A 26,346-nucleotide genomic window follows, 5' to 3' on the forward strand; every position below is an offset into this window, starting at 1 on the left:
TTATAGTCTGAAGAAAAAAAGTGTAATGCAAACCACACAAGAACCACTCCTTAACTTTTGGAAAAGTTGTTTTGAATGAGGTAAACTAGATAACAGAGAAGAAAATTTCAATAAAGTGCCAAGAGTTTGGAAAGATAGTGTGCTTTTCCATTTCACAAGACCACCGGGTGGGAAGGTAATTTAAAAGGAAGCAGAAGTGCATTTGGGAAAAAGACAGAGGTTTTGCCTTCCAGAAAAATCTCAAGTCGCTGTATATGAAATTTGCTCTCTCTTGTGTGTACTTGGACCTTTAAAAAAATGCTATCAGGAGCTAGGATAAGATGTTTCTGACAGTGGCAGTTCATTCACAGAGGCAGGGTGGTGCAGTGCTAGATAGGGAAGATGGGTTCTAGAGTCTGATTGCCTGGGTTCAAACCCATCTTTTATGACCAGCTGTGCAGTCTCAGGCATGTTAACCTCTCCAAGGATCAGGGTCTTTGTCAGTAAAAGGGAAATTATTTGGGGACCTAACTTGTAGACTGGGCATAAGGAGTAAAGGAGGCAATGTAGGTAAAGTGTTTAGCACAAGGATTGCACATAGTAAACACTCGATGAATGTTTCATATTTTTATTTGTATTTATGAATACATGTTCAATAATTTCCCAAGTCGTAAGCAAGATGCATGTATCAGGAGCAGAGTACATGGATGAAATGAATCTGAACGGAGAGAAGAGAAATTGCAGGTAAGAACTTTCCTGGTTCTTTAGTTGCTACAGCACACGTGGGCAGAACTGTCCTACAACCTCCCTAAATGCCTCAGCAGCTCAAGAGCACAAAAATGTCTACCAGTTAGGTAACTATATGGATCAGCGTGTGAATAATTTTGAATGAACATCACAGTTGATGTGGCTTTCTCTTTTCCAAAGGAACAAAACACAGAGCAGCGTCCTGAGAGAGGAGCATTCTCAAGGACAAGTTCAAGGCCTGTTAGAAATGCCTGGGGGATGCCCACTGACCTGCAGTCTAAGATACAGATATTCGATGGTTACCAGCCATTGATTTTCAGGGAATTCCTTTGATAATAAATAATATGCTTATATTGAAATACATTAATTCTACACTATGAACTGACAACCTAAAAGGATAAAATGTTCAGCTATTATGTCATACAAAGGACAGAACTGGGGAGCAGGAGTGTTGACCTATATCTTGCACTAAATATTCTACTAATCTCCAGAAATTTCACTGGTAAGCATTTAATAAATTCAATTTAAATAGGAACTGACTTGGTCATTTATCTCTTTTTAACTTGTTTGATCGGTTTACCTGATTCAAATCAAGATGTCCTGGAATTAAATTTCCACATGAACAAGATTCAGAAAAAAACATCCAAACTGATACTGAGTGAGTCAAAGCTTTTTCAGGGTAAGATTTTTTCTCTAATATCAAGATTCATGATTCACCTGACAGCTAGAATGATAACTGAAGTTAATAAATGAAAGGTTTGTGGTATGAAAAATATTACCACGTAACTGAGAAACAAAATTGGCTGGTAATTTATTTGAAACTCTGACTTCACTCAGAAGTAGAAATATTTTTATTACTTTTCTAAAAAAACGGGGGTTTAAGAGCACCTACTGCAATGTCTCAATAGAGAAAGTACTCAATAAATGTCAGATTTAAATTTTAGTGGAATATAAGTGGGTGCTTTACAGTGCCTAACAGGAGTTTCAGATTTTTCATTTCACAGTCCTTGTTTGTGACAATTAATCCTATTGAAATCAACATTTATGTAGTGTTTCCTTCCTCTGTCCCAGTCCCAGTTCCCAGGAAAAGCAAGCAATCAATGAGCTATTGGTAAGGAGAATTAAGCATTATATCTTTGGTGTCTGCCTAGGAAATAAATTAAACAGGCCGAGGTAAAAGAGCACAGGATCTCGAGAATAAGTAGCTCATAATTTCCTTCTTAATTTAAACTATTCTATACGTTAAATTGTAGACAGATGTAACAAACACACTTTATCAATGACACATTCGTAATCAACACATAATCAAATGACCATTCAACTTCATTTCCCAACCTTAGAATCAATCAACCCAAAGATTGTTCTCACTTATAATTTTCATATTAACACATTCTCAAAGTATTACTAGTGCTTAATATAAACAAATAAAAGGCTTGTGGGGCCCAATTAGGGAAGGAAAATGAACTAAATTTCCACATATATCGTACTGATAGAAAATTCATGAAGAACTTCACTTTGATGGAACCTAATAACTGACAGTAGTAATGTCATGAGATGTTTGGTCAGGAGACCAAAAAGTTAACACACTGGAAACTTGACAAGCTGGGAAGCCAACAGGAGGATAATTAATCACATGTTTAGAGAAACCATTGGATGGTTAGCATCTTGTTGCTAGGCAATGTTTCTAGGCAGCTGATCTTCTCACATCTTAAAGGACCAGAATATTTTATCTTTTTTTAATACAGTATATTTTTCAAATTGATAATGCATATTTGTGTTTGTCAACTTTGGGGTCTCTTAACTATCTATACACCTTGAAGTTTATGGACTAATTTATAAGAAATAAAGATACTGACTGGATGTCAATATGTATGACAGCCCTCACTAAAATAAAAGTTTTACACTCACCATGTAGTAAATGATAGAGTTTGCATATGGTCATATAATAAAACCAATCAGAGAGGGAAAGATGCCTTCAATGATGTGCTTATTGTAGTTGAATAATGAATACAAAATATATTTGAGGTTGATTAAGATATTAAAGTAAATTTAGGTATGAAAATATCTTTAATCTAAAATACATAAATAGGACTTGGTACTAAAGAAAACATCTATTGATAACTATCATAAAAGACAAATGTCAGGGGCTTCCCTGGTGGCGCAGTGGTTAAGAATCCACCTGCCAATGCAGGGGACGCGGGTTCGAGCCCTGGTCTGGGAGGATCCCACATGCCACGGAGCAACTAAGCCCGTGCGCCACAACTACTGAGCCTGCGCTTTAGAGCCCACGAGCCACAACTACTGAAGCCCGCGTGCCTATAGCCCGTGCTCCGCAACAGGAGAAGCCACCGCAATGAGAAGCCCGTGCACCGCAACGAAGAGTAGCCCCCACTCGCCGCAACCAGAGAAAGCCTGCGCGCAGCAACAAAGACCCAACGCAGCCAAAAATAAAAACAAATAAATTTAAAAAAAGACAAATGTAAGAAAATTGTGACGTTTCAAACATTGAATTTTATCATACAAGTGTAAAAACTATTGGGATTTGCTATTCAAATTAGGCTGCTTTTAAAGTATCATTAGTTGAACTTTTGAAATCATAGCAATTAGTATCAGACAATTGAAGAAAAAGAAAACTGGGTTGGTTGGAATAAGAGCGCTGTTATTAATCAACCTTGTTCTTTTTTACAAATACCCTCAACACTTAACGTTGTAGGACTCACCCAACTTTCCCCGACCCTCAGGTGATTGTGGTCACTTGTACTGCCTCCCTCACATGCCCAGTGAGGAATAAGGGAGAGTGATCAGTACAAAGGCTTCCCAAGGATGGTTTTCAGTCACTAAAAGGGGTGCTATGTATTTATACAGTCAAACTGTGACAGGAGGTATTCACATTCCCTTTTCTTCTTTTTTCTTTTTCTTTTTTGCCTCTTCATTACTTTTCCCCAAAGAGCATTAATGTTAGGTTAATTTTTTCCACTATATTAAAAACATTTTTTCAAGGTTCATTTTATTTTATTTTTTGGCTGTGCTGTGACGTATGTGGGATCCTAGTGCCCTGACCAGGGATCGAACCCATGCCCCCTGCATTGGAAGGGCGGAGTCTTAACCACTGGACCGCCAGGGAAGTCCCTATATTAAAATGTTTGATACTAGACATCTTGGTTAAAATGAGAATTTTCCTATAATTTCCGCCCATCAGTATTTTGGTCGCGATCCTACATTCTTTCTTTTCCCACTTAGGGCCAGTACAGCATGCCAAATTTCTACTGGAGAAAAGCTGGAGATGGGTTAAGAACAGGGATGAAGCCGAGTTACTCTGTGGTTAAGGGTGGAAGGAGGGGGAGGGAGGGAACACAGGACAGGCGCAGCTCCAGCACGCAGTTGCAGATCAGATCTTGGATTGTGGGAACTAATATTGCTTCACCTTATGGCACTTCAGCTTTCTTTTGAAAAATTAACCCATTACTTCTCTCCTTATGGGGAAGAATCAGGCTGCTATCTTGTCAACGCTTCCTAATGAGGAATGCATGAATTGGAAAGAAACTATTTAAATTTAGAAAGTTGTATTTTAGTCTTCCAAATATTAGTAATTTCAGTAGCTCATTTGGCCTATTATCCACTTTTTGTCTTTTCTTTCACAGTCCTAACACTTTTAGTTTATTCAAAACATGGCCAATTTATGAAAACCAAACAGTATCACCCCCAAATCATGGCTTCCTTGATGTTTCGATGATGAAACGAATACAGCATTGACTGAATTTTTTATTGTTAAATTTTTCCATATACAGGTTCATCACAGCTTAAGAATTTGAAGATATTTTCAATAGCTGGCTTGTGTCATGTCATTTCATTGCCCTGGCCATTTAAATATATCTTTGACATGATTTGTGAATTTGGTGTAAGACTAACTCAAAAAATATAAGACAAGCACACTGATAAACACATGAATGATCCAATAAACAGGCAACGAAAAAGTCCTACTGAGCTAGGCAAAAGCATTATTTCTTCCTTGTTGAAGGTATCAGCATATGCTACATCTTATGTTGCACAAGTGTACTCATTAAATATTATGAAATGTACAGCAGGCCGGGAAGCTCTAACTAGCTAGTCAAAGTCACTCATACCTGTGTGTTCATATTTATGTCGCAGAAGGGAACTGCTTTTCTGGAATGTCTTGTCACATAAGTCACATGCATACATGCCACTCTCTGTCTTCTTGATCTTCTTTCGAGACAGACAGGAGTCGGAGTCTGTCATGTCATCTAGGCCTGACATGTAGTCTTGTGCTCCATCAAGCAATTCTCCCTGTGATATAATCACATAGTTCAACACAGTTGCTTCTCTTTGTGTTTGTACCAAACAACTTCGCATCGGCTGACATTTGGAGAACCTCAGAGGTGCTCGCGATGAATCGATCTAGTTTTTAAAAACTATTACTTTCCACAAACAATATATGAGGTTTCACATTTCAACAAAAATATAAACCTTCTCTGCCCTAGGTGGTAGAGCTTGCTGTTCTTCAGAGATAGAAAATGGACAACTCTGAAGGTGAGAAAAATATAAACTCCCCCAAATTCCTGAATTTTCTTCCTATCAGGAAATATCTGTGAGTGAGAATTAAACATCAGAATTTGTGTATTTTCCAGTGTGCTTAACTTTAGGAATGATCCGTAGCTGCGGAAACCCCATTTTAATTGAATTTTATATTTAGGTACAAAATGTTATTATTATGCAATCTATTTAAATGTATGTCTACCAACTAAAGGCCTCAAGCTATATTTTTATATTTAATTTTCTAATTTGAAATAGGGAATATTAATAACACTTTTTTATCAATGTTCTATCTATGTTAAAACAGCCTTCAGCACTGAGCAATAATGAATGTGGATCAGTAAATTATTAAATTTCTTGATATTTATTTTGTCTTGATCCAAAGGAGTGCAAAATTGCATGATAACATACATTTCCATTTGCTAGCCCACAGTTCGGTTTTCTTAGACTACGTTTGCACTAATTAATACTAGAGAAGATTAAATAGGCTTAAATACATTTACAAAGAGGGCAGATGTACTGTAAATTGGAATACCGGAACAGCTGTTACAGAGGTGCACTGCTACTTACGCTCCTATTTTGCAAACAGGGATTATACTCCATGATGTTAGAACATACCTGCTTTTGTATTTGAAAAACCATAAATTATTTACTAGCTTGAAACCTACAAAGGAAATCATGTGGCATGTACAAGATATTTTAAAAATGCTCTCCCAAATAAACTATAAAATGAAGTGCACATCAAATTTATACATGCATTATTGTTGCAAATTGTGAGCGTCTCGAAAAGTATGTGACCGTCATAAATGTTAACTTTTAGCATCTATGTAAATCCTACCAAATATTCATATCAATGTATAATTCTGAAAGCAGATGGATCAATCCAAATAAATCTCAAAAATAAATATTAAGTTCTTTCTCTTTCTTAAGGCAAAAGTGCTTACGTAGCACAATGTTCCACTGTTTCTCCATTTATTTGTGTAGCTCACTCAGTTTTAGAGTCAAGTTCAAACCCACTCTTCTATTTCTGCGGGGGACACAGCACTAGATTTTTTTTCACTAAGATTTTTTTCCTACATACACATAAACGATATAATTTTCACCTCCTCTCTTTCAAGCAAAAAGATATGTCTCATTACCTGAAATCCTGGTTTTCGCTGGTACTTTCTCCTTTGCTGCATATCAGCAAAAGTAGCTGCTCCAGTTGGGTAAGTATAGGCCATATGTGGTAGAAAGCTCATCTGATCCAGTCCTGGGTATGGTCGTAGCCCGGGGATACTAGTCTGGACTGGTGGCATGAAAGTGGCAGGAGGAAATGCACTTTGTGGAGGAAGAGCTGTGTATAGAGGTTTGGCACTAAATGGGTTCATGCCGAACACTGGGTTAGCGCTTTTGTTGTCCAGATTATTTGAATTTGAAAATTCCTTCTTGATAAACGTCAAGTTCAGAGGCTCATCTGAGTTTTCAGATGACGAAGAAACACTGTTGTGGTCTAAATTTATGCTGCCAACTTTTGTTTTGTTCTTTGTGGCTATAATACTTTTGGGTTCTTTCATCTGTTTTGGTAATGACAAGTCCAAAGGCTCAGCCTGGAGCTCCTCAGAAGAGAAGCTGTTTGGAGTGTAAGAACTACTGTGGGAGTTTTTAGAAGATGTGGAGGAAAGATTTAAGGGAGAAGGAGTATTACTCCTTGAGTGGTCCAATTTTTCAACTGGTTTAATATTGGTAAAATGGGAAGGTTTAGTTAGCCTGAGAGGAGGATCACAATTCGTAACACTGTTGTGGAGTTCTGCTATAGACGGTGACGTTATGGAGTCCATAGGCTTTACGGGAGACCTGGGTAATAAAGAGTCTTTTGTGGGAGGATTACTGTTGGGAACTAACGGCTTGGAGTTCCTTTCCAGTGATGGTGACCTGGAATTTGAGTACTGGTAGACTTTTCGTTGCTCAAACCATTCCTTCACAAATTCCTGAGGAAGGCCCACAGCAATAGAAATTTTCAGCAGTTCATCAGAGTTGGGCTCCATGTTCATAGCATAATATGCTTTAAGTACAGACATGTGGTCCTTGTACGGGTTAATGGGGCTTGTCATTCCTTTCTCAGAAAGTACAGATGACAAGAGGAGGGCTTTATTATCAACAAAAACTCCGGCTTTGTTGGGGACTATGTTTTCATGGGGTTGTAGGACTGCCTTGATCTCTTCATTCATCTTACAAAGGTAACGTTCATGCTGATGCAAAGGAATGGGGCCAGGAAAACTTTCTTTACAGAACTGGCAGGAGAATGGAGTGGATATGTTGTGGTTCTCAATCATTTTGTCATCAGTGACCAAATCTATTAAAGTACGTAGCTTCTCTTTCTTTATGTTACTGATCTGTCTCCTTGAGTCAGTAGTCAAGCTCTGGAGGCAAGCTTTGGCTTCATTGACTTTTTCTAACGTGTAGTCGATAATACTTTTAGTGGCACCATTATGACTCACTACTGGAAGACCTACGGGTGGAATATTAGGAGAAGTAACTCCTTGTTCCTCAGGTTGAGAGCATGGATCCTTCATGTGATAACCTTTCAACTTGGAAATTTCTTCAGCCTTGCAGTCCATTTTTTGCCTGGAAACTGTGTTGTCCACAATCTGTAGAACCTTTTGTACCTCGCTTAAATTACTATTCATTGTGTGAAATCCGAGTAAAGGGGCTTCCATCCCTACACCTAAGTGCTGCATCGGACTCTGAGCAGACGGATGAACTCCTAAAGGGCTGGTGGCTCCAAGTGCACCATTCATAAAGGGACTAGTGCCGCTAAACCCGTGTGTGGCCATAAGAACTTTATTATAGTCATTGAAGTCTAGTGGTTCTGTTTTAATTTTAAGTAAGCCTGTTGGTTCAGACATACTAAGTGGTTTTCCATTCTCCAATTTGTTTCTTAACTGGGTAATGGCTGAATTAGTAGGAGAAGAAGAAACAGAATTAGGGGAAGAACCCGTCTTGATATTGTTTCTCATCCGGCCATTTACAGAGATTAAGCCAATACATTTCTTGCTGCTGATGTGTGAACTGTAGGAACCAGAATGGGAGAAACGTTTCTTGCAGTTGGGGCACTCGTACGGTTTTTTCACCTAAAATGACAATTAAAATTGACGTTACATTTTTTTGATTGGGTAACGACTGCAGTTGTCTACCAAGGCAAGAATCTGTGCAACCAAAGGAAAGGAACACAATGGGGCACCTCTACGTTCTTGGTGGTTAGATTAGGATTATGTGGCTATCACTGTTTCAGGGCTTTATCTACCCTGGAAGGACATAATTCAAGATGTTAGCAGTGGAAGGTGAAGGCTATCTGTGCCTTTTTCAGCCAAGATCCCAAATCTGGTCTTGCCATCGGCGGCCTCCTATTTAAACAGAGTGTCAGATTAATGTGTGGTCAATAGCACAATAAAGATGTCACAGTATTCAAAGGGAAGTGCAGCCATGGCTTTAATCAACTCTGTGAAGATTCCATTGATTCTACCAATCCAACTAGTCCTTTGAATAGCATCCAATTTGGTAATAAAATGCTTGGCAGAGCTATCAAAATAGTTATAAAGAAGAAATCTCAGTGGTAGGTTGTTGTTCTGTAATACACAGCTCTCAGGAATCAAGGAACACTTATCATACAAAAGCTCTTTTCCAAAATTCTCCCACATTCTTCTTTCAAGGTTGGGTATCAAAAATGAATATCCTTCAGAATTTGTCAGCTGAGTTTCTTCAGGTCAAAACATTTAATCTGTAGAAGAGTTTTTAAAGGGGCAAAGAGGAGCCTCTAGATTTCACAATAAATCAAAGCATTTGCAATTTTCAAGAAGTATAAGCACTCCTCTTCTTATTAGCAGTGCTACTGGTGGTACCATAAGTCTCACGATGACAAAGCAGGTGCACACAGCTTATGACATAAATGGGTAGATCCAAAAAACTACATACAGGATTGTGTAAATTTTACACAATCTTTAAAAATGCCCCTAATGAAACAAAATGCAAATGTAAGCACCAGCCCCTCTGCTACTCACCACTGTGAATTCGCAGGTGTTCTTTCAGATGGTGTTTATATTTGAAGGCCTTGCCGCACTCTGTGCATTTGAACTTGCGATTACCTGCTCCTTGGGTCAGCATTTGGTGCTATAAAAGGAGGAAGACTGACATCAGTTTTGTGCAGGAGGAACAAAGGAAATTTGTTACAAATATTTTTAAAAGGCCTCTATTTTCAGACAGGCCAAAAGGTTTGAGTGCATGTTTATTTATTTGCCCAGTCTTTCAGAGTTGCAATAAAAGTGATAATGTTGGCAATAAAATTGGAACAAATAAAAAAAAAGTGCTTTCACATGCGCATCCAACACTTGCTTTAGGATTATTTCTGTAGTCTCTTTTCCAGAATGTTTCTTTGAGCCGTTAGAGATGAGAAAGCATCATTGCAAAGATGTTTGTGGTTCTCTGTGTTTACTGCAAATTCTAAAATCTGAAGATTCCCTATTGGAATGCAACTGTTTTGTCAAGGAAAAAAATTAATATTATCCTCAAAATCCTAAATAGTCTCCCAAAAAAACTCCCCACACAAATAACTCATTTTATCGTATTTTCTGTATTGAGGTAAAAGTATATCTTATAATGAAGCAATACCAATTTTAAAGAAGGAAAAAAAGCCCCACACACATAAATTAAAAAATCCTTGACTATAACTCTTTCATTACATGATAAGCATGTTTAAATACCCCATTCACTGTGCTAGTAGCAAATATAAACTCTGTTTTTCCTGAGATGTTGCATGTAAGATCTGATTCATTATCAAATGTAACAGACAACATCTTGGGTTAGAGCTGCTTGAGCAGTTTTATCACAGGCCAGTAGGAAAGACTTCACCGACTTGTCATTTTCCTTTTTAGTAGTGTGCTAGGGAGTAGGGATGAAAAAGAAAAAAAGTTTGCTGAAAAGACAAGTTAAAAGCAGCAAAGATATAATCAAACACAGCTGACCTTTTTGAACAAGGGAACAAAAGAACTGTGACTTAGAATTCTGAAAAAAAAAGAAAAAAGAAAAGAAAGAAATACAGTCATCCACTCTGGATGCTCAAGGTAGGAGGCCAGCCTTTTTCAAGCAGCAATGACACAAAAGCCTTTTGCAAAAAGACAGCACAGAAACGGTATGACAACTGCTAGGGTGTGCTGAATCTTCCCACATTCCTAGTGAGACAGATGGTGTTACATGGGACACAGGGAGGTTTGTTCAAACAGCAGCAACCTTCAAAGATCAAGCAGAGCCCAGCCCGCCGAGCGCCATTGAGGGACCAGCGCTCATATGTTGCTGAGTTGCATAAACAAACAGCAACAGCTGCTTTGTCTCCCCCCACAGTCCTCAGAGGACTACTATAAACTTTAGTTGTGCCACTGTTAATATGATACAATCATTTTAATTTACTAATTGTAAATGCCATGAGCAAATGAGGGGACTTTTCAACACCAAAGCTACCATTCATAATGCGCCAACACAATCACACTTCTGCATGTGAAATTTAAAGCAGTTATGCTAGATAAATATCTAGGCTCGGTTTTTTTTCCTAGAGTTTTTGTGCATATAAGCAAGGGGAGAGAAACTGTTACATAAGTGTAACTATGCAAGCATAGTTTTTATAACTGAACTTGGAAAAACATTCAGGTGACAAGTTCAATCAGATATAAATGAAATGATTTACATGAGCTGTTTTCTTAAAATAGTAAAATTCCATAATCTAGTATCATCGCCATTGCTGGATCGTGTTTGCTTATTCTCATTTTCCTTATTCAAAGAAAATAAAGCTCATAAGAAAGAAACATAAGAATTTTAGACAATATCCTGTTCGATAATTTTAAAAACAGAGATGGTGTCAAGGTTTACGGGTGATTCCAGATCTGTTGGGCCAGTTACTGGGACTTAAGGCACACCATTTCTGTTACCATATGAACACCTCATAATATCAATCTGCAGTCAATTCTCCCAGGAGGACAGAAAGAGCAGTTTTGCTAAAACATTTAAGGGACACTATGAATCAATCCTATTCAATCATTTTAAGGATTTAAGATGCTGTGCTGTTTAAGACAGAGTTTTTATTTTTAACACAAGTAAGCCGAAAGAGGCAGAGCAATTTTAACATTTAGTAACAAATATGCATATCAGGAAGGGATCATTTTTATTGCATATCCAACATTTTAGTATTAATCCAGTTTATTTTATATAGATATGCATATATATTAGAGGCTTTTTTGATTTTCTTTAAAACACTTAATGAAATTTCATAAACTAGGAGCAGCTTGTAAAAATAGTCTAAGTAATTGAAGATGTTATGTGACAAATGAAAAAAATGCACACTTCTTTTACTATGACTTAGAGCTCATATGAAAAAAATATCTAAGCAAAACTAGGTGAAAAATGGAATTAAAATTGCTGAGATGTTTAATAATGTATAATTAAAATGCTACAATTTCATTCACTTTTTGTGGAACATAAAAATGAAACTAAAGTCAAGTTAAAGTGCAAATAAAATTTCTAAATTAGAAATTAACACACTCATTCGATCGTGAACATAAGACTATTAAATCATATTAGAAGAGACCATCAAAAAATCATTTAGACCTCAATTAAAGCTATTACCATTAAAAGATCTGCATCTTCAAAATGCCATGAAAAATTAATAATGATTGCCAATCAAAGCAATATCGTTTCTCTAAGGGGTTATTATAGAAAGAAATCACTTAAAACCAACCCCCCACCTGATCTGTCCCTGGCTTGTGCGTCACCATATGCCGCTCGAGCTGGGTGCGGTAGGCAAACGTGTAGCTACACAGAGGGCAGGAAAAGTTCTCTTCATTCTTCTCGTGGCGGTACTTGATGTGCTCCTTCAGTGATGTCAAGCGCTTGTAGCCCCGGTCGCAGTAGGGGCAGGTCAGCAGTTGGGCAAAAGCATCTGGAGTTCCAGGTGGCAGGTCTGTAGCCGAGAGACGAGAGGGAGAGAAGCAGGCCAAAAGGTCAGTAAATCAATGGCAGCTAATGGGCTGACTGCCCGGGATGGTATGACAGGAATCGCTGCAATCTGCTCCACGAGAGTGCCACAGGCGCACGCGGCCTCCACGCACACCGGTCCCCTTGCACACCCAGCGCAGACTTGTCGAAATCAGCTCACACTGCACTGGAAAATTAATTAATTACTGGCGCATTTGGGGGGAAATTTAAACCGCTGATAAATGAGGAGATTCTCTTTAGGTGACTGACAGTTCGTAGTAAACCTTTAGTCACATATGACTCAGGGAGTCATGGGGTGAAGGGGCTTTTCAGGTGTCGGTAAAGAAGAACAAAGGTTAGGGTCAGTATCTCTAAACTTTGTTGTTTTCCTCAAAAGTGAAATATTTTGGAAAGAGAGGAATCAATGTAGATATTTTTATCTCTTAGAAATAGGCTCTAATTGTTCTGGTTCTTTATTGGATGTACAGATGACACAAATTTGCTGACAAAAAAAATTTCACAATACCCTAAAATTACAGTTCTAATCTTTGCTCATGAAATTCCATGCCTCTGCAGCTGTTCTTCAAATTTTAAGGTAAACACCCAGGCATGTAGTGCATTTGTAATTGTAACAGCTGCAGAGGTCAGCGTCGTGGCTAAAAATGAATTACAGCCTCACCATTTTCTTCCTGCCCATTGGCCTCGGGCGTGCCAAGGCGAGACAGTTCCTCAGGGGCTTCTGGGTAAATGATGGCTGTGTCACTGCGCTGAAGGTACTCTTCGATGCTGACTGCGTGGCCATCGCGTTCCTCCAGTTTTCTTTTGGCAAAGTATTCCTCAAAGTCTGATGTGCAATTTGCATTCTTAACTGAAATGGTGAAAAGGAGAAGAAATGTCTTTTCAGGGCCTTCTTCCTAGGAGCCTCGGTCTGCCTACATCATTGTTAGTAAGACACACAGACTTGCAAAAAAGATCACAAATACCTAGTTTATCCGTAGGAAGTGGTGCAGATGACCAGTTATTGATCGAATGCTTATTCTCATAATATATGCAAAAAAAGAGGACACTTGGCTTTAAGTTAAATAAGCATATTTTAGTTTCCTCTTCTTGGAATACTAGTCTGCATGCTTCACAAAGAATCAAAGACATTTTTTAATGTTTTTCAGGGAAAGTTTAAAAAAAAAAACAGAACTATATTCTCAGATCCATAAACATGAGAGATAATATGAACTCAAAGCTACTTTAGTAGTCTATATAAAGCTTCCTTCTCTTTTAAGAAAGGTATAATTAATTTTTTATACTCCACCACACTTAATGTTCCTAACCACGTATACATCCTGTTACTAAATACAAGCTTTTAACCCTCCAGTCTCTGAACATCACAGACCACCAGGACTACCCAGTCCGAGAGAGATGCGAAAGGACAGATATTCCTAGGGAGATAATAATGGGACTTTGTTAAAAAATCAGGGAATGTGGGAGTTTATCTTTCCTTAAAATTTCAATGTTTAGCTCAGTATTTTAAAGCTGCTGAAAATAAAATTAAGCTCACACTGATAGAAATAAAATAAAAAGTAACAGACGGAGTTAAGGAACTGGCTATGCTGCAGTGTGATTTCGATATGATTTTTAACTTTTGTAGTGATGACTCTATTCCCATGACATGAATGATAGTTGTAAATCAACTTTAGCAACTCTTGTCCCAAGACTGTATATTAGAAACCACTAGCTATGTTTCTGAAATAAGTTGTGGCTTTAAACATCCTAAGAAGAAACTTATACATAAGACAGTGTTGGGAAAGTGGCTGCCACATTATTGTCTACCAGAAGTAAGTGAAGAAAAGTCTTTTGCTAGTACAATTACTGGTGGGGCCCGACTTTCATAGTTTTTGAGAACAGTTAACCTTGATTCCACTATATTCTTCATCTCACCTTCTCTGTCATAAAAGATATTCTAGTACTTGCCATCCTAATTCTCCCTGGCAATTTGTGGCAGGGTGTTGTTCAAGCAAGCCAGTCAATTTTTATTTTTGGCTTTCACTGTTATGAACTGTTATGAGAAGAATAGAAAGTGGAACCTTCTGTTAATCAACAAGTATTTACTGAATGCCTGGTATGAGATAGGCATCATGCCTTGTTTTGATAAGCAAAAAACAGATCCAGCCTCATCCCTTAGGAAGCCATGAGAAAGATCAATACAACTGATATTGTCTCAAAAAGTAGATATAATATTACAAACTCAAATAAGTGTTATGAAAGAAAGTTGTACGGTTGTATTACAGAAGTAACAGGGGGACCTGACGGGGACCTGATGGAGTGTGGAAGATCAGGAAAGCCTTAACTGAGAAGCACGAAGTTAACTAACTTTAGAAGCTGGGGTACAGCAGTGGTGACTGGAAAGGAAATGGAGCATCTCGGGATCTGAAAGGACATTGCTAGAGTGTGGAGAGAAAGGGGAGCAGCATGATGCAAGGGTGAAGAGGAAGGCAGGCACTAGACCCTGCCGCGTGTGCTAGCCTTGTTAAGGATCTGAGTTTTCTTCTAAGAGAAACAGGAAGCCACTGAAGGGTATTAAGCAGAGAGGATGGTTGGATGAAATTATAGATTACCTGCATTTTCATATGACAACTCTGGCTACAGTATGATAGGGAATGCAGGAAGAGAAAAGTAGATTTTGGGAAACCAGTTAGGAGTCTCTTGCCATTGATTAGGCAAAAGATAAAAGTTAAAGAATTGGTGATGGAGACTATAAGAAGTGGCTGGATTTGAGAGATACTTAAAAAGTAAGATTGCTAGATTTGGAGAAAGACTGGGTGAGCCAAGGAGGGAAAGGCTAAGACTCTCCCTTAGGTTCAGGCTTTTTGAATCTGATGGATGGTAAGGGACATTCACCACACCAGGAAGCACGGGAATTCTAAAAAGATTTGAAAATATGAATGAATACATTGGATCAAATAACATAAAGCTGGGGAGAATTACACTGTGTAGACTATTAAACTAAGTGCTAACTCTCTGAATACTGTGATCTCAAGCTTTTCTCTTTTGCCACTTCAACTTCTGTTAATTTTAACAAGAGCAATGGTCTGATTCCAAGAACTGTACTTCCTTCAAATGTAGGTTTGGAATATGGAATAGTGGATTAAGATTTTATATCTTGAAATTTTGCTTAAGCCTTTTCTTAGAAGAATATGGACACTGATTAGGATCACTTTCCTTCTGGTCTGTTCATGTTGTCATGGATGTTTTCCAAAGGATACTTTTTGGTGGTGATTGTGATGGTGTCATTTAACTTGCGCCATTAAGTCACTATGGAGTATGAAGGAATTGCCAGCTTGCACAAAATATTTGTTCATCATTTTGGATCATCAAAATGACTTCAGTTCTATCAAAAGTCACCTTTTGTTTTAAGCGCAAGAAAAGATAAAGGGGACAAAACATGTGGGTCCAAGATGAACCTTTTTTGAACAACTTGACTGATCTGACCAGGGACTGACTTCTTTTTCAGCACTGTGGCAGTAGAAAGTAAGGTAATAGCAACTTTCTAAATCCAGATCTACTTGAACATTGTCAAATGTTTAAGACACAATTTATTTAAGTTTTTCAAGAACACTGTCCCACTTGAAGATCCTGAGTGTAATCTAGTAAACATGGATGGATGTACATTTAATATCATGCTAATTTTATCTTGATATTTCAGCAAATATCTGAATTATCTGGCTATCTTTGCATGAATTTTCATTTGCATATGAATGTTTCCATCAGAAATGTAATCAAATGCAAATTCAATTGGATTTGCATTAATAGCCTTTTGGCTTAAAAGAGAGGAAAATTCTGATTTTTCTGGATAGGCAAACTAAACTACACTATTGGTATTTGGAGAAGCAATTCACTCGCTAGATCAGACCTGGCCGTACTAGATTTCTATGTCAAGTGTGACAGGGACAAAAGATATCAAATCATGTGCTCTCATTAAGGGTCATCTTTGTGGCCTGAGCATCGAATATATTGCCTAGAAATTAGTAGGCACTCAAGAATCATTTATGGAATGAATGTGGAATAAATTATGTCCTTAACACTGATCTTGGTGCAGAAGTCTTCTAGTAAAAGGAAGCATAAGACAAGACACCTACAGTTGAGCTAGGAACTCAGACCTACTATTCAAGTAGACCTACTATTCAAGTAGTTCAATTGTAGAACAATTACATGATAAACTGTGTATTTGTGATCATAAATACTTGCAAGAGTTTGATAGGGCTCAGATGAGTATTCAAAAAGGGTTTCACGAAGAAACCCAATCATTTAAATCTATTAGCTCTGTCAAGATTTTTTTTTTCATGTGGTATAGATATGCTATTAGTTATATATCTCAATATCTATAGTCACTTAAGTGGGCTAGAACCTAGCCTTCTATGAACTAGGTATGACCATCATGGATATAATATGTTTTTCCCTGATGTTGCTATGGATACTAGTAATATATGGTTTTTTCTGCCCAGTACCATGACATTCTCCTTTGCCTGGGATGGCTCCCCACTGTCCCTATTGCCAAACCTTATGGTACCCAAGGCAGCTGCCATGTTGTTGCATGGTCCTGCTCCCCTAGTTACAGTGGATTAATCTGCACCTGAAGTGAAGCAATCTTAGCCCTCCATCCTCCAGGTCAAACCGTTCACTGGTCCAGTGGTAGCCAATTAATCCAACTGAGTTCAGTCAATCCCTTCCCCATGATTTTAGAACATGGTTCCAAAGAGATCACCAAGGCAGATTTATTTTTTCCAAGCGACTGCAGCTATAAGATGTAGAATGAAAGAACTGATAAATCCCATGTAGAATAAGAAGATTTATGAAGAGAGAAGATGAGCAGATACACAGAGAAAAGCAGAGACAAAATGGCAAGTCCTGACAGTGCTTTTCTAGCTACACTTGTTCCTGAGGCCAAGCAGCACCTGCGTCCTTCCAGAGAGCAGAAAAATTCCCTTTCCTACTTTAGGCTATGTTGTGTCTCAATCTCCTAGACCCCAAATCGCCCTAACTGTTACAATTCTAGAACAAATGATGGAATTAAATTTTTGTTACTCTCAAAATTGTTGGGAAGGATAATGTTTTGATTCTATTTGGAAGTCTGCATTTTTGGTTTTTACAAAGATTTTGTAATACTGTATAGTGGACTCAGAGAAAATTTGCTAGAAAGTTATAAAATTCCTCACTGCATTTTTCTAGTGTAAAATAAACCTTCTTTTCTTTTTTTTTTCCTGTCCTTCTCTTCACTCCTTGGTATCCTTGGAAGAATTGCCAAAACACACTGACAAAGTATATTTGCATGGTATTTATGATCAAACCATAGCAAAAATTCACAAGAAATCTCAAGTAATTTCTTCCCATACCTTCTCCAGAGATTTTGCATTTAGTCCTAAAATTTACCCTAGTGTCTTGCAAATATCTCAACCTTCCCTAAGGTCAGGTAAACTTTCCTCTATCCAAAAACAGAACTTCATTAATTAAAATGTTTCCTCATAGCCAAGTGTATTTTAATATTGTTAGGGTAAATTTCTAGGTCCCTTAAGTCAGAACAGCCTCAAATTTCTTGTAAATATGTTGGTCACGCTTACTAATGTTGTTAATTAATAATACTTTCATATATACCCTTATGTCTATCTTAGATATTGATATTTTTGGATAGATAATGATGAATATCAATATGGACTGACTTTTCAAGTTATTGCCTAAAAACAAGCAATGTTAACATCTTTAAAGAAAACCTCTAAATAAAAGAGTTATATTGGTCTTCAAATCAGTCAGCTCCTGCTCTCCCCATAATTGACTTGTTTTAGGTATTCCTCAAAGATTCTTCATACTTTTACAAGCAGTTATATTATGATGAGACCTTGATACTTATTGCTTCTCCTTTTCTGTTTCCTTCTCTTTACTTTTATTCCCTCACCATTTATTTTCTTTATTCGTTACAAGGATGTGTTCATGTAGGAAGACAGGTGCTCTATTAACACTGGTCTATTACCCAGCATGTTTTTAACAGTCACTTAAAAATTAAAGAAATATATTTGAATATTATGCTAAGCCATTTTAATAAACATCAACATGAATAAATAATTCTTTTGGAAAAGAAAATATCTTGGAGGGTCTAGAAGAGCTGAAGTAAGTATATGTAAAAAACTGAGTAGAATCATTCATCCATCCCTTTGTTTAATAACTGTTTATCTAGTGCCTACGAGTACCAGAGAGTGTACTTGGGGACAAGGACACAAAGATATTGACTGAGAATTGTTTTCCTACTTCTATGATTCTCATATTTAGAGACAAGTACATAAAATGGTTGTTATTCTGCAATATACAGACATATAAATACATGTATATCAGGGGAATATAAATACATATATACACAGAGAGTCACACACAGAGACACACACACTTCCTCAGTCTAACATTGAAATTATGCATTTATCATATCATCTGCTTTTACTCACTTCAAATGTCAAGGCAAAGGGACCTGAAATCTAGGTAACTGTATTCATCATCTTTTTGAAAAATAGTCTCTTTCTCAACAACATTTTAGATGGTAAGAAAACACAGAAAATTATTTTTAATTTAGTCATTTGTATTAAATTTTTCAGTTTAAAGAAAGCCCATATTCAGCATTTGTTGAGGTATATAAATCCTCATGGCTACTTTGTTTAAAGTTGACTAATTAATGTAATATAGGCATTTTACCATTAAAAATGCACGTGTGCCTTTCTTTAGAAGGCTTCTGAAATACATACTGGCACCAAATATCTAAAAACAACCGTGAGGGAAGATGATCTTTTTCTCATTACACAGCTACATGGGCAGCCCAGCAGAGCCTCCGACTGCTACAGAGGTGTGTGTAAAGCCAGGTCAAAAGTGACAAAGTTTTCTTCTCTTCCTGGGAATTAGTACAGCTTCTGGGCCAGTCTCTCCATGCCTGCTCTGACATGGCTTTCTCCTGGAAGCACGTATTCAGATGCCAGTGAGAGTTCCCAATGTGTAAGAGCTTCAGGAGAAAAAGTTCCAAAGGGATGGGAATCTGTAGTAGTCTGCAGGATCAAATATCTCCCTAAACAGCAGGAAGCAGCTCAGTCAGGGACAGAGTCTAATTTTAAAGTGAGATTTTTTATTAGGGGATTCTGAATATCAGATTTAGAGACTACTAACCCTTAGACAGTTTTGATTGCTATGTATTGGTACAAAGACCACGCCTTTAAAACAAAAATTCCCGTTAGATAATATGTTTATCTTTCATATACCTGTGAAACCTAAAATTTTGGAACTGGTATATTACCAAAAAGACTCAGACTACTTTATTGTATTTTAGAGAGGTTTATGAAGTATGGTATTTTTGCCCAGTAATTCAGTGCTCTTTCATATGCTTTCTGTAGACATACGACACCTAAGGATGCTCTAGGGCGGTAGTTTTCAAAATGTGGTCTGCAGGTCAACAGCATCGGTATTACCTGGGAACTTGTTCAAAATGCAAATTCTTGGGGTCCACCCTAAATGGACGGAATCAGCAATCTGTGTTTTAACAAGCCCTTTAGGGGATTCTGATACACGCCCAGTTAAAGAATCACTACTCTGGGAATACAATTCTCTGTCTCCCCTGGCTAAATAAGGCATTCAGTAACGTGGTTATGGGAAACAGCACAGAATTACTTCCATGTCAGGGAGCCTTTCTGATGATTTCAACCTGAGTTCATACCCTCCTTCTACAGAATATCATCTGCATATCTCAATTGCTGAATTTATCACATCACATTATAATCTTTCGTTTACATGCCCATGAGCTGATAGAGGCATGGAGGGTCTTATTCACCTTTGTATCCCAGTGCCTAGGGCAGTGTCAGGCACACAGCTAATGCTCACTAATTGAATGATTAGACCAGGTTTAAAATTATTAGACTACTCATTTTGGCTCAGCTACTTATGTTTTTTAATCTCAATATCTTCTTCTGTAAAATGAGCTAGTATATGCTTTCTAGGGAATCTTCGAAGTTTCAGAATTGCATCATTTCAATTAATTCTTTGCCCTAATCAATTTGCTTTTTTATTCACTGGCTAGGCCTAGAGAGTTTTATCTGTATTCTTTTCAATTAAAAACTCAAAGCAACACAGTTTTCTGATGGAGGACCCATATACACAGATTAAGAAAAAATATTTCGGAGGTGCCTGGAAACCACAGACAATATCACAAGGAAAACAGTGCTTATTAAATATTTGCTGAATGAATGAAGGAGACACTCAAGAAGCTTGGGATATCAGTTATTTCTTGTGGGAACTCTTGCTGTGAAGTGGAGATAGCTGTTCCTAACTGCAAACAAAGCTCATAAAACCGCAGCATTCATTCGCCAGGAAGTAACAGGCTGTTCTCGGTGTACACTGATTATAGTCTGAAAATGACCCTCCTGTCTAACCTGCCAAGTGCTACTTCTGTCTTTCTCTCCTCAGAACGTATCTCTTTCTATATGTTCTTTTTAGAAACTCATTGTATGAAATTAACTAAAAAAATTTAAAATGATAATATGCATGAGAGATCTGACTGGAGGACAAAACTCTTCCAACATATAAAAATGTGACTGATATTATACACAAGAAGAAAATGACATGCTTTATAATAGCAGTACTCTCTCCTTGTTAAGTATTTAGGTACAAACTGAATTATCTGATAAGCTGATCTTGCACAATTGATTAACACTATACATCCAACTCAACTCTTGCTGAGAAATACCTTATGATAAAATTTGTATGGCTTCTGTTACCCATAGAAGAAAGCTAGCTGTATTAAAAATTTTAACTTAAACTCCATGTAAGAGCAATAAGAGGAATTGGAAGTTATAAACCAAGAAGACAACAAAGGTACAAAAACGTTCTTACTCTTTTCTCCACTTTGTTCTATACTAATGATATGACACACAAAATTCATGCTTAAAGAGGCTTAACCGACTGCTAGCCTGCTAACCTTATCACTCCTGTTACCAATTTGGGGGAGTTATACCTTGTATCACGGTGTTTCTGGCTCAAACAAGATTTTCAATCTAGGTCTAGATCTTTACCTGGGATTCAGTTGCTTCCGAGATACTGCCAAAGGATCCTGTACACTTGAACAGAATTGGTGTTTATATGTGGTACTTCAGGTGGGGAATCCCTGATCCCACCTCTTCCCATCGCGCTCATACTCAGAGATTATCTTAACACCTTTTGTGAGGTAGAAGCAGGACTGTCTACACAATTTGCCAGGCTCAGTGCAAAATGGCGGCAGTAGAGCATCAAACCAAGGGCAAGGCCCTTCCAGTGCAGGCCCCTGTGTGACTGCAGGTCGCACACCCAGGATCCTGGCCTTGGGTCTAGGATCATGAGGCAGGGGCCCGGAGAACCTCCCCCTCTCATGGCAACTCGCACAGCCCATGCTTTTTGTTTCCTTTGTTCACGCTTCCCAGTAAAACCTCATTAGAAGAAAGGGTAGGGTGGGTGGAGTCCAAAATTTCTAGTCTAATGTCCTCACTTAACAGACGATACAACTAAGGTACAGTGAAGCTAATGATTCATAGAACATTACACAAATAATGTCTGGTAGGGCTGGATGGGGAATTCACGTATCCTGACTCTTCACCCGTTACTCTGTACACTATATCATAATGAGTCCATATGAGAGAAAGACAGAGAGAGAGACAACCCCATCTTTTTAGTTTTTCTTCTTGCCTAACTGATTGGATATAATTTGAATAGGTCCTAGATGCTGCAATGATTGCTCTGACATTGTAAGTAGCTCTAAACAACAACATTATAACATCGTAAAATTAATAGGGAGAAAGGCAATGTAAATGCCAACTTCAATGTAAATAAAATATCATATTTTAAACTTTTTTTTCTCTATTTTTCTTTTCACGTCCTTGCTCTTCTGAATGCTATGCACTTGTTTTATTTTTTGACTGAGTGACCTGCACCTAAGTCTACTGGGGTAAAATGGAAAACATCACGGAAGTTCTTCAAATGCTCCACTTACGATGCCTATTTAAAATTTCCATTTAATATTTAGGGATTGTATTTTTCTCATTTTGATATTTCCTAATTTTAATCATGTTGCAAAAGGCACTCAATTCAAAAATAACTTTATGAAACATCTTGCAAAGGAAGAATTTATACTAACTACTATGGTTTTTAGTAAATAAAAAAAATGTCTTAAGCTTAATTTAGGACTAGAGACCAAGAAACACTTTATTCACGGTTCATTTTGCTTTCCCATTTCACATATTACTTGTTTATCCCCCCACATGCTTAATGATGTCCTCCTACATGAGTTCCACTTCTTCAGATTAAATGAAACTGTGTCATCTCTTGATAATATTCCATCCCTCACAGACCCTTCCAGCAGAGCCATTCCCACCTTCATCTGTCTTAACACGCAGAGCGACACACAGATGGGTCAACAAACTCCTTCATTCATACCCCCATTTCAAACCAGAGTGCCTATTTTGTTAATTTGTTCATCATTTCTTTGTTTATTCATTTATGCTTTGTTTCAACAAGCAACCTGTTTATCAACCATCGAGGCTGTCTAAACACTGCACCTACCGAGGGGAAACATGGGGAAGAGTAAACTTAACCTTGACCCTCAAAAAGCCTCCAATCTGTAATTTTTTGAAGTCTATGTCATCCATTTTCACCATCATGTCTTAGGACACAACCTAAACAGCTCAAGTAAAATGACACTTATCCCATGAATATGTTTACCCCAGGCTGTCATTATTGTAATTCTGGGAAATTTCATTACTCAAAAGATAGTCCGTGCAGAATCCTGGCTGCGTGGTGCTCTAATTTTCTCTAGTCCAACAACAGGGATGGCCAGCCACCCCTTGGTATGGCTAACCCTGGGACAATGCCATCTCTCTGAGCGCAACTTGGAACTTCCACTCTCTGATTTCAGAGAGTCGCCCCTGAAAGGCGACAGGCGACAGTCACCTGTCGCCCCACCCCATCATTCAGTTCCGCATCCCCTGAAACAGGTACTTCATTGTGATAATCAGGCCCTGACAAGTCCCTCAGGCCATTTCACCCATTCTGATTTTGCTTGCCTCAGTTCACCTTGAAGCTGGAAATCACTTCCATCCCCGCCCCTTGTTCTTGTGTCATTCTGGCCTTGCCAAACTAAAATCCAGCCCAATTTCTCTGTTCCTAGAATATAAAAAATGTTTAAAGAAACGTAAATAATTGTATAGCCTTGTTTCTGCCTATGTTATCAAAATAGGATACTCTTTCATGATGATAATTGAATCTCCATACATTGTCCACAGCAATTACTCTAAATTTCCATTCCTGAAGATTCCAACCCTACTCCCATTCCCATACTGTCAATTGATGATATCTTTTCCTACTTACTTCAAACAGTGCAACCTAAATGATGTGAATTCCATCAACTACCTAAAATTCAACCGAAATTTCTCTACAACAATTCTCCCTTCTTATTTTGATCTTATTGCTAAAAAAGATGTGTCTCTGCCCACAGCCAAGGCTACCATCCAAAGCTATTCCCTCACAACTCTTCTGATAATCTACTCCATCTTTCGCCTCATCTCCTTTTACATTTTCAGCCATTTTCGCTGTCTCTCTTTTTGCACAGAGGCATGTTCAACAAGCCTTTGTCCTGGAGAAAACCTTCTCTGAAATGTGCAGTCTCTTAAGTCACCTCCCTATTTTCATGTCTCTAATGTTTGACACTACTCTCTGTCAGAAACCCTCTGCAATACTGAAAACTTCTCACTTGAAACTACATAGCTTTCCGTATTTCAAATAAAACATCTTAATCCATGTATTATTATAATCATTACTGATAATAATAATAATAGCTAGCAACAATTGAACATGTATTATGCCTAAAATTGCGCTAAACGTTATACACACATTTCTTATTCATCTTCCATTGTTTTATTTACCCAATTGAATGTAAGTCATTAATGACAGTGAGTGTTCACTGTATCTTTCATGATGCCTAAAAAAATGCCTTGTACTTAGTAGGGTCTCCCAAATTGACTATGGATCTGAATAGCTAATGAAGCTGTAATTATTTATTTGTAACTTTTGCCTTCATGTCATTGTGATTTTTGTCTTTCCTAATGGCATCATAAGACTTTGAATTCCTTAAGGATAGGACTATATCTTCTATTTCCTTTGTTTCTTGAACCTCAGTTCCAATTCTGCACACAACAAATACTATGAAAAGAACGAATGGAAATATCTTAGTGGTTGTAAACAAGTGACAAATATTATTTGTTTATTTGATTGTTATACAGGACAGAAGGAAAAAAAGATATAATTTCTGATGCTAGTCAGTGATCAAGTGAAGGAAAAATCTTTGACAGCTTTCAACATCCTTATACACAAACATTATAAATACTACTAAATCCTCTTCTACATTTAAAAAAAAGGTGCTAGATATAGATGAAGAGAGATAGAAAACTAAGCTATTCCTTCTTAATCTTTCTATTTTAACTTCAAATGCAACCTCAGAGCAGTGAAAAGAAATATGTCCTACAACTTGTCTGGGTAGTTTTCCAAGATGTCAAAGGAATTTAATTGGCCAAGGTTCTCAGAATCGACTGGTTAGTCCTTCCATTACAAATTTGTTAAATATTGTATTTTGGTATTCTAGAGAAGTTAATGAGGAGCCAGTACAAAGGGAGGAAATAGTTCAGAATGCATTTATTTCTTAATGAATAGAAATGGGTAAGCTTACTTGCAGATGCAAACAAACCAGAAAAATAACCAAGAGAGGGTGAGAATCTAGTATATGTTAGGCATTGTACTTGGTCCTTTAAAAATGATTAAATACCATTTAATCGCTACAGTCAGACTCTGTAAACAGGGAATCATTATTTCCACTTTACCGATGTAGAATGAAGGCTTATTCTATACTCAAGTTCATGTAACTAGTAACTGGTAGAGACAAAATTCAAATGTAGTTTATCTGACTCTAGAATCTAGAGCATCCCAAAACAACTTTTGCCTTTTTATCTGTAAAAGCGTTTATATATTATTCCTAAAATATTGGAAGCATGTTTAATGACTATTAGTTACAGTCAGTACAGTTAGTTCTTGGACAATAATTTTCTTGTGTTATATAAGATTAAGAACTGAGACCTCAACTGGCCTTACCCAGTTCTTAGATGTAAGGTGTTTTCCTCTTCCCAGCAAAGGAAGCAAAGATGCAGGTGGTTATTAATAGCCCTTTAAAACAAGAGTGCTAGATTGTTTGAGTAAAGGTAACTCTCACACAGTCAAAGAGGAAAACACCAGGGGCTTATTTAGGTCTTGATATGCACGTGGAAACACATTAATGCCAATGATCACCGTGCACCTAAGATAGATCCTTGTTACTACTAGCATGTAGGCAAACTCATGTTTATAATGCTCCCAAGTTTTTCCATTTCTCTAATCTTCTTAGAAAATACCTTTTAAAACACACTCTTAAAAATTCTACATAATAATTTCATTCTGATTTTGAACCTGATTAATATCTGGAAGATGTAAAGTTCTTTGTGAAAAGGTGTTCTTTACGTGTTAAAGCATACATTTAAAAAATTTTAAAACATTAAAACCAATGTAGAAACATTAAATGCAATGTAGAAAGTTATTACTATAAATCAGGGTTTTCAATGCTTTATATGCTGTAGATCAATTTTGCTATGCTGCTAATCTAACTTTGCTGTAAAAAAGTAATGATAGTCTGTTTTTCTTTGCCTTTAACAAGTAGATTTCAGAGACTTAAATCCTGGTTTCACTCTCTGAAGATACTGGACTTAATCCCCTTCACAGGGAACGTTTTCACCTATTGTGACTTCCTTTCTCAGAGTCCATTTCTTCTCCACCTAATATTTGTTCATTCATTCATTCACTCATTCATTCATTCATTTTACCAGTCATAATGCATACCATGTGTGTTCACTGCTGTACTGGGCACTATGAGGCAAACAGGGACTAGCCCTTTTATTAAAGCAAATATTTTGGGGGCACATACTAAGGTCATACTAATTTACCCCCATTTCA

General features: G+C 37.4%; 1 protein-coding gene across 4 annotated transcripts in view; it reads right to left on the reverse strand.

The window, feature by feature from the left end:
• Positions 1 to 26,346, reverse strand: part of ZEB2 (zinc finger E-box binding homeobox 2) — a 126,468-nt gene that overhangs the window by 2,597 nt on the left and 97,525 nt on the right. For all 4 annotated transcript variants that reach the window (XM_036857491.1, XM_036857487.1, XM_036857490.1 and 1 more), the window contains 5 exons: positions 12,956 to 13,144; positions 12,048 to 12,262; positions 9,314 to 9,426; positions 6,417 to 8,385; positions 4,851 to 5,031 (listed from right to left, as the gene is read on the reverse strand). In XM_036857491.1, coding sequence (XP_036713386.1) covers positions 4,851 to 5,031; positions 6,417 to 8,385; positions 9,314 to 9,426; positions 12,048 to 12,262; positions 12,956 to 13,144 — 2,667 coding nt within the window. The remainder of the gene's footprint in view (positions 1 to 4,850; positions 5,032 to 6,416; positions 8,386 to 9,313; positions 9,427 to 12,047; positions 12,263 to 12,955; positions 13,145 to 26,346) is intronic.

Source organism: Balaenoptera musculus, chromosome 7 (genome assembly GCF_009873245.2).
Source record: "Balaenoptera musculus isolate JJ_BM4_2016_0621 chromosome 7, mBalMus1.pri.v3, whole genome shotgun sequence".
NCBI classification, from domain to species: Eukaryota; Metazoa; Chordata; class Mammalia; order Artiodactyla; family Balaenopteridae; genus Balaenoptera; species Balaenoptera musculus.